This window comes from Glossina fuscipes, unplaced genomic scaffold (genome assembly GCF_014805625.2).
Source record: "Glossina fuscipes isolate IAEA_lab_2018 unplaced genomic scaffold, Yale_Gfus_2 0, whole genome shotgun sequence".
In the NCBI taxonomy this organism is placed as follows: domain Eukaryota; kingdom Metazoa; phylum Arthropoda; class Insecta; order Diptera; family Glossinidae; genus Glossina; species Glossina fuscipes.
The window spans coordinates 19,433,739-19,445,759 of NW_023998414.1; the positions used below are offsets into that span (position 1 = coordinate 19,433,739).

The following is a 12,021-nucleotide window of genomic DNA, read 5'->3' on the forward strand; positions in this document are numbered from 1 at the left end:
TTCATTAAAAAAAAAAGATATATTTATTGGATCCATGAGTCGCATAAAGCGATATTTCACTGTATATTTTCGGGAATTCTCACTATATAGGAGTTAATGTAATTGACAAATAGAATGTAGTTTCGCGCTATGTTTTATATATCTAAATCTGTACACGTGATGCGATATAAATTAAAAACGCGATTTACTTGCGTATACCAATTGACTTCGTTGCCAGACAAGTTGGGGGAAATTTAGAACTACTATCTTGAAATAGAGGCAATTTTGTGTACATCACTTAGGAAGACCAAAAAGAAGAGGGAGAGAGAGAGAGAGAGAGAGAAATAATTGGCTTTTTTTATTATTACGTAGAAACAAATTCGAGCGCGGACATATACACATGCACACACTACCAACTAACTGCATACTTTTGATAGTCTACGCTTGGCTGTGTCTAAATTTAAACAAGTTGGAATAGTTCTTTGCGGGCCATTTCTCAAAACGCATCGGTCTCACGGTTTCTGGGCGGCATTCTGTGTTGTAAAGTCTGCTCTCGCATTAGAAACGTCTGCATTCTAATATTCGGTTGCCAACTTTTTTTTTTTTTGTTTTTTATATTTAGTTTAATTTTAAGCTTTTTTTCTACATCACACGGAGATTTCCCAAGAACTGCTATTGCTGCGGTGCGGTTGGCTAACATATTCTAATAATATTTGACTGAGAGCATAAGAAAACAAGTAATTTTTTTTGGGAAAATATTTTTAACTTTTCCTTAAAGTGACTCCAACAATACTTTACCGCTGTGCATGGTGTTACAAAAAGAGAGAGAAAAAAAAATTGTAAAAAAAGGAAAACAATGTAAAATTTGATAAACCATAGTTTATTTTTTTTCTAAAGTTTTATAAACTGTAAAGTTCGTTTCACAAACGCTAATGCTAATGACAATAAAAAAATTATTATTATTTATTATATTAAAGAGTTCTTTTCGATTTTTCTCTACAATCTGTTGTTCCGTTCCTTTTTTTCTTAATATGTTCAACAAATGCTGTTAGTTGTGTGTTGTGTACGTTATTTTTGGAGCTCAGATGCCGTGCGGGGCTTTTTTTTCTCTCATACATATCTTCAACATTTCTTCCGTTCGCTGTGTAATAGGAAAACATCGTTGTTTCTTATAGTTTTTCTAGTTTTTTTCGGCTTTTCATGTAAAATTAAAAAAAAAAAAAAAATTATGGCATGCAAATGTATTCTATTGTGCATATTCACATATGCCATTAGTGGTATAAGAACCAACTGCGGCAGTTTAATTTTTTTATTATTTTTGCTCATAATCCTTAGAGATTATTAAATAATTGACTTGAGTTATGGCAAATAAATGAAGAGAAATTATTGTAAATATACGAATAACTATGAGATACGGCGGGGATTATTAGATCTTTGCACAATTTCGTAGGGGAACTCTGACGGATGCCGCTCGCAATTTCTTTCCACTAATACAAATCGATCTTTTGCCGCAGATTAAAGTGAATTCAAAATATGCGTATGCGAAATTAGCGTCCCGTAAATTATATTCGCCATGTACGAAGAAGAGATATTTGCTTTAACAAGTTCAAGTTTTAACAAGACTTTTGTAGATTGAAAATATATACGATTTTTGCAATGGATTTGTGCATATGATCAATAATTACTAACAACTCTGGTTGAAATTTGTTTTTTGTAGAGACTTTCTAAAAGAAAATTGTACGGAAAGGTATTCTGTAGGCAGAATAATAGCAGGTTCTTGTTTGGTTCTATATCTTGAAAAGAACAAAATCCGCTTAAGGGATATTATTTATACAAAAACCGTAATTAAGGCATTTCATTGAAATTTCTGCCGAGTTTGTGCAGAGAGCAAAAGCTCTCTTTGGGATCCAGCGTTGATATTTAGGATAGACTTGGAATTTTTTAATATCCACCGTATTCCATTCTGTGCCGTGGACAGCAAAATTTCACCGAGCTTTCAATAAAACTTCGTTTTTGTTTAACTTTACAGTTTTTACAACGTCTGCCATCACGAGTTACAATACCCTGTAAAACCCACTTGCTTTCATATTTTAGGATCTTGAAAAGGATATACAAATTCCCAAGAGTTTTTAATTCTCTAAATCGGTAAGAAAAAGTTGGTTCGGCTGGTGAAGCCTTTCTTGTAAAACCGTTCGTTCGCAAACGAAACCTCTATATGGGAAGAAGGTCTAATTTTCAATACTGCACTACTGTGAAAATTGGTTCATAATAGTAAATTGAAAAAGAAATCAATTTTACCGAATTTGGAACAATGCATACATGGATTCTCAGAAAATGTCAATCCTTACATGGCAAAACGGCCCAATTGTTAATGGTTTATGATGAAAATTTGTTATCAAAATGAAGCGCACCAAATTTGAAACACACGAGTCTATATCTTGGATTCCTCTCTATATAAGATTTTTTTAATAATAGTAAGCTATTTAGAAAAAGGTTTAGTTTTTAATATTTTATGATGAAAATTGGTCCATTGTAGCAATTCACTGCGAAAGTTAGTGGTAGGAAATTTGGATTGAATAAGTTTTCTAGATCCTACCATTTATAGGGATTATGATGAAAAGCAACCCCTTATATAGAGAGAAAGTATAATTTTTAGTTTTCTCTGACGGAGACTGAGAAAGTAAATTAAATTTGCTAAATTTGGGTCACGTCATGCGATGTTTTGGGCATGCTCCAATATGTGGACGTCCATGAAAAGTGTGTCTTTGCCAAATTGTATTTTATTTTTTTAAATTATTGCTAAAACGAGTGAACAACTGCACTAGGTGAAGTGGTTTAGGGTATCTAAAGATCGGCCTTGCGCAATTATAATGTTTTCATTTGGTTCTTTCTTAGTTTGCGTAAATAAAATTTCGTCAGGTAAGAGCGTTATTTAAGAACCGCTACAGTACATATAGAAATAGGTTAAATACATCAAGTGGATTATTGATGCAGCTGTTCTATTATGTTTTTTGCTATGCATCAATATCATCAATGAGTGGTTGTTTGAAATTCCAGGAGCAAGCTTGCTGTACACATGTCTAGTTAATGTTGAAAGTTTTCTGAATTTAATTTCAGTTGTCGACAATAGTTGATCAGGTACGATCAGATACTCCCATATAAATGAAGGCTTGCGTCGCTTAATACGTAAGGCAGGGTAGTTAAGGGGCGCAATCAATGAGGTATGAGCCTAAACAGCTCTTAAAAAATTGTCTTTCGTAGGAAACAGATGATACAAAAATAATAACTGGGGAAGTTATTTTATTGTCAATTTCGAAAAGCCCCGTTCGCATTATCACACTTCGAGAAAAACAGCTACTGCACTACGATTGTGTTCGGAAAACCACTCTTTTGGATCATCTAAGATCTTGCCACGCCTAAAATCAGTTTTTTAATATTACCATTAGTTAGCTAAGAAATCTTCTTACCGAGATTTTCCCCCTTAAAGTCCTGCTATTCCTCGTGAAGCTTAACCTCGCACAGCAGTAAAGCGAATAATAATTGTGAATTGATCATGCGTTTACATTATCTTTTTAAGAGCTTTTCGACAACTCCGATAAATTTACAATAACAAAGGCTCTTTAATTAAGAAGTGACGCTTTTTGTACCGTCCATTAGGTTAAGTTTGTGCGGATGTATGCATGATTTGAGATAGACCCTCTGATCGATTCAGAATCATTTCCTGAATCGATTTAAACTTGTCCCTCCGTCCTTCCGCTGGTCCGCCTGTCGGCGCTTAACATTAACGGACTGCAATTTTTGAGACGTTTTGATAAAATTCGGTACGCTGACATGTTTGTGCTCAACGACTGACGCTACTGAAAACGGTTCTGATCGGACCATTTCTTCAACTAATTCACATATAGTTTACGACACTTATTTTGAAAAGTATTTATATGAGTAATTGTAAAAGGACCTTTGATGGTGATAGATCAGGATCCACTATAGTATTGTTTCTTGTTAAAAATGGAAGCGAAAATATTCACTCAATATATTAAAGTAAATTCATATCGATTTCACTATTCGCTCTAATTACAAATATATATTTGTTTTATAGCGTCTTCTGCACAAATTTCTACGTGTTATTGCGGCTCTAGAGTGGAGCGTTGTAACACATTAATATTTAATAAGCCGAAAGTCGAAAGTTTATAGTTTTCAGTTTCCTTGTTTACAATATAGGCGGGCGTTGGGGCGATGTCTAGAAATGTGGACACTTTTAAATAACAAGAGGTTTTTTTCTCAAGTTTTAAATTGAATTAAAATTATTATTATATTTCAGTACCGAACGAAGGACCCAACATCTGAATCAACATGGATCCCGAAGCATTCTTGGATATGGCCAATCAGGTCATCAAATTGAAAATGTTTCCATACTTTGATATAGCGCACAGTTTGTTGGCCGCTCTCGCGGTGCGAGAAGATTTGGGTACCAATGCGCAGGCATTTTCACGTAAACATCCGCTGGCCTGTTGGTTGTCGACAATGCTGGTTATATTTTCGGGAGCGATGGTAGCAAACGCTCTACTCGGTGAGCCCATCCTAGCACCATTAAAAAATACTCCCCAGTTATTGGTAGGCACAGCGGTATGGTAAGTGTTACAAATTCGGATAAGAACTAAACAACGCAATATAAGTTTCAACTCGAACATGCTTTACCTTTCTTTAGGTATATGGTCTTCTATACGCCTTTCGATATTGGTTATAAAATTGGTAAATTTTTACCTGTCAAACTAGTGGCCAGTGCTATGAAAGAAATTTACAGAGCCAAAAAAGTATACGACGGTGTTACACATGCCGCGAAATTGTATCCAAACGCTTGGATAATAATGATTATTATTGGAACTATAAAGGGCAACGGTGCTGGCTTTACCAAGCTATTAGAACGTTTAATACGGGGTGCCTGGACTCCTACCGCCATGGAATTCATGCAACCGTCCTTGTATGTTATAAAATTGAATTGAACTGTCATAAAGGATTGATTCCATTAAGTTTATTTTTACTTTTAAAATTTTCAGTTACACCAAAGCTTCCCTGTTGGCTTCAATTATCTTTGTTCTTGACAAGAAAACCGATTGGATGTCTGCCCCGCATGCTTTAGTGTATTTCGGCATAGTTATTTTCTTGGTCTACTTCAAATTGTCTTCCATTCTATTGGGTATCCACGATCCTTTCTTGCCCTTCGAAAATCTATTTTGCGCTATTTTCTTTGGCGGCATTTGGGATAGCTTGGCCAAGATTTTAGGTCGTGGTCAGATCAAAGATGGCGAAGGCAAAGATGCCAAAAAAAGCAATTAAAACACGAATGTATTGTTTTTCTTTTTTCTTTTTCTTCATTTTTCTTTTTTTATATACGTACATAACGTAAACGAAAAAGCAACAAAGACGACCCTTGAAAATAGCTTGAAACGAAAACGAAATGCAACACAAAAACCTAATTTAAGAAAGAGATGGATTTTTTTGTTTTTTTTTTTTTTTGTTGTTAAAAACTTTTGAACGTACTTTATTATTTATGTAAAGAAAATCTAGTCAAGTCTAATTAATTTAAGTTAATACGTGTCCTTCTTGTTAAAGTTATCCTTGCTATTAAACAACTAGTGGGTGTGTTTGTTAAGTAACGATGATAACTTTTATATATATTTTAAGTTTTTTTGTTTTCTAATTTATTTCGTATTATTATAAACGAAGTGACTGATAGCAATGCTGCCCATTACTATCACTACTACTTAAACCGTACAGTTTTAAAAAACAAAAATTTACAAACTGATTTCAGAATCAGTAATATATACCAAATTTTGTATTTGCTTAGTGTTAAGAGATGTATTGTATTGTAATACGCAAAAAGTAAGACGTTTAGTTAAACCAAGCAAAAACAAAAACAAAACAAAACAGAAAAGAGCAATATTTAGAAAAACCCAAAATAAAGTCTATTGAGATACAAAGCTTCTGGCTTTCTTTCATCAAGCCGGGCCAAAAAAAATTGCCCAGTTTATCTGCATCGGTTTATTTCGCTATATTTATTTTCAAATATATTTCGAAAGACACATACATTTGGGATGGAATGAGTGACACTTTCTTCTTTTCTTTCCAAAATATTGCAAGCCATCGATAAACTAGCATAGCATAGATGACAAAAAGCATCGATATTCTCGATCGATGTCATCGAAATAAAATCAATATATTTTCAATTCTAAACCTAAACGGACTGCCATTTACAACTACTACTACTTTTAAGAGAATTACAAGCACTTTCCTTAACTTCCTTTTATCACTGGTTTCGAAAGTGTTTAGTACACCGATATACAGCCACTCCAAGCGAAACTTGCACAAAAGTGTAACTAACTTTGTTTGATCGATGCTGATCTGGGGCTTAATTTCTGCGAAAAGACTAGGATCTTTGCATTCTATTAATACGCTTATAGGAAAAGATGTAAACTTAGATATGCCAAAGGTAAGTAAGTGGATAAATTGAATCTTAATGATGGCTGATGGGAGCAATTGTGGCTGTTGTAGAACATAGGACTTTAAAACATAGAGCAATAGCGACATACGACGAAACAACTTGATATTTGGACCAATGGTTAGATTATGCTACTACCAGAGTACCAGTGGGTACTGGTGTAAAAATGAAAGGATGGATAACGGTACGATCGACTAAGCGATATGACGCAAAAGGTGGGGTGATAGCACAAGAAGACATCCAGAGAAAAGGACGATATTTTTGAATGAACAAACTGTTATCAGGGACACAAGGAAAAAGAGGAGAGGAATGGTTACTTCTCGATATAAGCAGGCATAGAGAGACTAATATATGAAGAGAATGACGAATTCAGAACGAATGGATAAAAAACAAGTAATCGGTACATCCATGAATAGATGAAATCATATGAAAAAGTGGCCCGATTTTTACATCGATCAAAAATATGTATACATTGCGCGATATGTGCTTTTCCGCGGGTCGAATACTACTTTGATCAAAAGTATTGGTGTACACTTCCTTTTTGTGTCTTGAAACGATAAAACATATCCTCCACTCAGGGATGGGAAATTTGCCACAAAGCTACTTTTTTTATATACATATATATGTAATTTTTTTTTTTAACCTAAATCACAACTATTGTATTTAAACCAATTTTTCTTCAAGGATTTTTAATAAAAAAATTAGTTAGAATATTAATGATAGCGTCGAAAGTATTAGAGAGTACCCGCTTGAAATTTATTCAAACCACTCTGTAAAACTTTTTTATGACTTTCGGCCAGTGTTGCCTTTCCTACGCTTAATGAAAAAATCAACCCCATTGAAGAAGAAAGCGCTTAAAAAAGAACATGGAGATGGATTTCACTTGTGTAGTTAAGCAAAGAAAAAGGATTGCTTAAGGTTTTGGTTCCATATATATATTTTAAATTGAAAATGAATCGCCTTTATTGCATGTTCTTCATTCATCGTAAAATGGTATGGAGCATCGACAAAAATTTTAAATCGTATAACATAAAAAATTAGATAAATAATTTCTAAATTCAAAATAAATTTTCTTTATTTCTTCTTCTGCATAAAATTTGACAATTCTCACAACGCCTCATAAAAATTTGAAAAAGTTGAATTTTTATCCCGAGAAACGTAATTACTTCTTATTGTGTTCTTTAGTTACAAAATTTCGTTCCAATTACCAATATAGGTTTATTGCAAAATATTACCTATAATTTATTTTAAAACATCCCTGTTATAGTAACTTTCATGTTGCAACTGTAAAATAAAGAAGCAACCCTTTTCATGCTTCTTCTTGTTCTAATAAAGCAAACAAATTAAAAAAAAATTCACTTGTTATTTCTTAACGCTTGGACTTAAAATTGTTTATTATTAAGAATTTTATATGAAAAGTAGATTAATTCGCACAAAATGAATAATATGGAAATTGCAGAATATGATGAAACGGGTTGGCAACAAAACCGCACTAAACCGGAAGGAGAAGATGAAGTAAGTTTGATTCGTAAACTTTCAATTTTGTTCTAATTCAATATTGTTAGGAAATGCCCGAAGACAATCCTCAGGAAACTATACGTGAATGCTTGGAGAAATTCCTTACACCTGATTACATTATGGAACCAGGCATATTTACTCAGTTAAAACGTTATTTCCAGTCTGGCGGGTCTCCAGAAGAAGTCATTATGATGTTATCGGAGAACTATAAGGCAGTAGCTCAAATGGCCAACTTGTTGGCTGAATGGTTGATATTAGCTGGCGTTAAGGTGACCGATGTGCAAGCGATGGTAGAAAATCATTTAAAGGATATGATTTTGAAAACATTTGATCCGAAAAAAGCTGATACTATATTCACAGAGGAAGGTGAAACACCTGATTGGTTAACGGAGATGATAGACCATCCCACTTGGCGTTCTTTGATATATCGTCTGGCTGAAGAATATCCTGATTGTTTAATGTTGAATTTTACAATTAAATTAATTTCGGACGCTGGCTTCCAAAGTGAAATAACATCAATATCAACGGCTGCTCAACAAATTGAAGTATTTTCTAGAGTTTTGAAAACGTCTATAGCAAAATTTCTGAGTAATCCTGAAGACATACAGGGGGCTATACAGGAATGCGCGCGTATGGTGTGTCATGGACAGCATACATATGTTTACTCTCAGGTTTTGATACAAGTACTCAGTCAAGAACAAAAAGGTGGCTTCAATATGAAACGGCTAGCACAGGAGATTACAAAATATGCTTTACAAAAGTTTGTATAGAAAAAAGAGTTACATATATATATATACATAACTATACCTTTAAGATTCTTCTAGTAATCAGAATGTCACACCAATAACAATGGCCCTCAATGGCTCAGCTGCTTATCCGCAGGCTTGTCAGGCTTTATCTTCGATGCTTTCCCGCAATACTTTAAATCCGGCCGATATTACTGTGCTATATCGGAATTATTCAGGTCCTGACCCCCCTCCTATAGATTTAATTAGAAATCCACAGTTTTTGGAATTGTTAGTGGATTCTCTTTTTAAAGCTGGTGTAAAAATTAATCCAGAGCATAAGCCGAAATATATTTATTTGCTGGCATATGCTGCTTCTGTGGTGGATACGCCTGCTAAAAAGCGGCCTTTAGCAGAAAGAGTTTTAAATAAAGATGAGCTAAAAAATACTACGCAGGCCGTTGAAAAGGTACACGCTATATGTAACGTAAATAAGGGCTCCACAGAACTGATAGCTGAACTGCAAACTCTATATAATTGTATTAAGTAAGAAACGTTGTATAAGTGGTTGTAAACGATTTTTAATGAAACATTTGTTTATAGGTATCCCGTGGTGGGTGTAGGAGTAATACGTTGGATTGAAAATACAGTTACCGAGCCTTCATATTTCAAGCTGTCTACCGATAGCTGTCCGACGCATTTGGCTATATTGGATGAAGTGGCAGCAGTCCATCCCACCTTACATCAACAAATTTTAAGTTTATTAATACGTTTATTTGAATCTAAGCAGGATGAGTTAGAGATATTAGTCCAATTGGAAATGAAAAAAATGCTGTTGGATCGCATGGTTAATCTTTTGACGCGAGGTTGTGTAGTACCAGTTGTCAAATATATTAAACAATGCTGGGGCAAAGGTGATACCGATGTTTCCCTTATACGCTATTTCGTGACTGAAGTTTTAGAAACTATTACCCATCCTTATTCACCGGAATTCGTTTTACTATTTCTACCGATGGTGGAGAATGAGGAAATTACTGGGACAATGCGTGGCGAGGGTGATAATGATCCGGTATCAGAGTTTATTGGTTTGTTTCTTCATTTCTATCCAGAAACTTTTAACAAAAATATTAAATTATTATTTTATTTCTCCTTCATGTCTATTTTCAGTACACTGCAAGGCTCATTACACGACTGTATAAATGGCAATATATAAAATTATTTCCTAAGTCTTAGTCAATTCATTTGTGTCTTTGTAATACAAGTTGTCTCGATTTCATTTTTTGTAATTTGTTTAGTACTTTCTTTTTTTTTTTTTTTTTTTTTTTTTTAATAAAATATTTTATACAAATGACCCGTTTTTTACTTGGAGGTTGAAAAAGATAACTTTAAACCTCTAAGTCTTCAATGATTTGAAGCGACACATGTAGTTACTTTGGAGTGGTTAGAAATGATAACGTCGCGTACGTATATATTTGGGTCAAATTAAGCGGAGACGAGCAGGCGTAATTATTTTTCTTATTTTCTTTGAGATAGCATTGCATATCTTTTTCTTATCTATATTTAGACTGTTAAAATAAAATGCAAATATTGATTGATTGTAAGCGTTCGAGTGAAACATTCCCTCATTTCAAAAATATTACCCAATTTACGATTTACAAGTTGTAACATACGATGTAGAATTGTATCCCTAAGTTTCAAAGCATTCATTTAACATTTTGCTGCATGCATCGGAGTCGAGTGTTTATATTATTGAAAGTATCGATTACTTCCTGCCACGTAGCCATGCTTGCGAGGGGATTATTTCAATTATCCAGCCAATCCAGGGATCGAGCCAAACTCTGATGTTCTCTATGCTCGGACGTCGATATTAAAATCGGAGTTGTGTTTTCTTGCCAGGTTTTTGCCCTCATTTAGTCAACTATTTTTATAGAGAAGAGATTTTTTGTTGCTGCTCTTTTGCGCTCATGGTTAGTTGCCAAAAATAACTGCTTGTGTAATATTCACACTTTGGATTTTCCACCACTAACCATGCAGATGAAATGCTAGCGCGGATGAAATATCTCGCCCCTTAAGATTTTCGTAGTGAATACACTTTTTAGGAACACGTTCAAGGCGATGCAGAAAACATTTTCAATGATATCCGCATAGCTTACAGAACTTATCGTTTTAGTTCGTTTGGTGTGCACTGCATTGCAATTTTTCCAATTCTTACTCTTTTTTAAACTAATTTTTATGGTGGAAGACAGAAAGAGAAACGAATCGATTGTTAGCGTTTAGATTTGCAAACGCATCGAGAGAAATGTATTTATATAAATTAAAATCTAATACTAAAACTTTGTGTGATTGTTAATTTCGTTTCATATAATACATTACTCTTCTTAACAATTTTGATTGTAAATGTTTATCCAATCAATATATGCAAATATGCAAATCTCTGACTTTCAACTTTCAGTTTAGCTATTTACGTTTGATATGATTATGTCCAACTTTGGACTTTGCTTTACATTTTGACTTGCGTGGAGAGTCTTATTCGGTCATATCCATAAGTTCCATTTTGGTCCAGTGGAAAGAATTAAAAAACAAATAGTTATCCCGCGAAGGCTGCTTAGATGACCTGATATTTTGCCTATGTTTCCATATCCATCCATATTTCCCAATTTGCCTCATGTTAGATTTCTCCTCGTCATAAAGAAACGATGATAATTCATATTTAAATATGTATGTAATTAATATCAATAGGAAAAAAACAGACAAAATAAATTCTGCTATTTTGTGAATAAACAAAAAAAAAAAAAATTGTAGGATTTTTTTGGTGGACAGCCCCTCGCATTGTATATCGTTTAAACGTATTCCTTGCTAAATTATTATCGAGTGCTTTACGACTGTGACAAACATATTCATTGCGTACTTGAATAACATGTAATAAACGATAACTGTAACTCTTTCTCACCTTTTCATTCTCCCTATTTGTATAGCTACCGCGTTTGAAGCTTTAGATAACGATACCAATTTACGCAATGTCCGATGACTTGAAAACCTTTTCAATTGCAATAGTTTTCATTATTAATTCGTTTTTTTATAATTTCTATTATTCATCGCAACTTTGACTGTACAAAACGTAACTTATTTGTAATTTGTTTATCAATTGATAAATATTGATAAATAACGTATTATAATTTTTGTAAAATCAACGTGAATTGAAAAGCCAGTGAACGCGTCGTACCGAAGCACAAAAGAGATGAAATTTTTTTCTTTCTTTTTTTAAAGCTAAAGTTTGAAACTTGATTTATAATGAAAAATCTG

General features: G+C 33.7%; 2 protein-coding genes across 4 annotated transcripts; both read left to right on the forward strand.

The window, feature by feature from the left end:
• Positions 1-451: 451 nt before the first annotated feature.
• On the forward strand, positions 452-5,888 carry LOC119642933 (trimeric intracellular cation channel type 1B.1). 2 transcript variants are annotated; one of them, XM_038042254.1, is made up of 4 exons: positions 452-716; positions 4,298-4,607; positions 4,685-4,957; positions 5,034-5,887. In XM_038042254.1, the coding sequence occupies exons 2-4, from the start codon at positions 4,330-4,332 to the stop codon at positions 5,311-5,313; spliced, it is 831 nt and encodes a 276-aa protein (XP_037898182.1). In that variant the 5' UTR covers positions 452-716; positions 4,298-4,329; the 3' UTR covers positions 5,314-5,887. The 2 variants fall into 2 exon arrangements, with proteins under 2 accessions (XP_037898182.1, XP_037898187.1); XM_038042259.1 differs by lacking the exon at positions 452-716 and adding an exon at positions 758-837 and having other exon boundaries at positions 5,034-5,888.
• A 1,932-nt stretch (positions 5,889-7,820) lies between these two features.
• LOC119638894 (negative elongation factor D) lies at positions 7,821-9,985 on the forward strand. 2 transcript variants are annotated; one of them, XM_038036002.1, is made up of 5 exons: positions 7,821-7,990; positions 8,041-8,753; positions 8,818-9,264; positions 9,322-9,803; positions 9,886-9,981. In XM_038036002.1, exons 1-5 carry the CDS (start codon positions 7,913-7,915, stop codon positions 9,915-9,917), a joined length of 1,752 nt encoding a protein of 583 aa, XP_037891930.1. In that variant the 5' UTR covers positions 7,821-7,912; the 3' UTR covers positions 9,918-9,981. The 2 variants fall into 2 exon arrangements, with proteins under 2 accessions (XP_037891930.1, XP_037891922.1); XM_038035994.1 differs by having other exon boundaries at positions 9,322-9,985.
• The last annotated feature ends 2,036 nt before the right edge of the window (positions 9,986-12,021 follow it).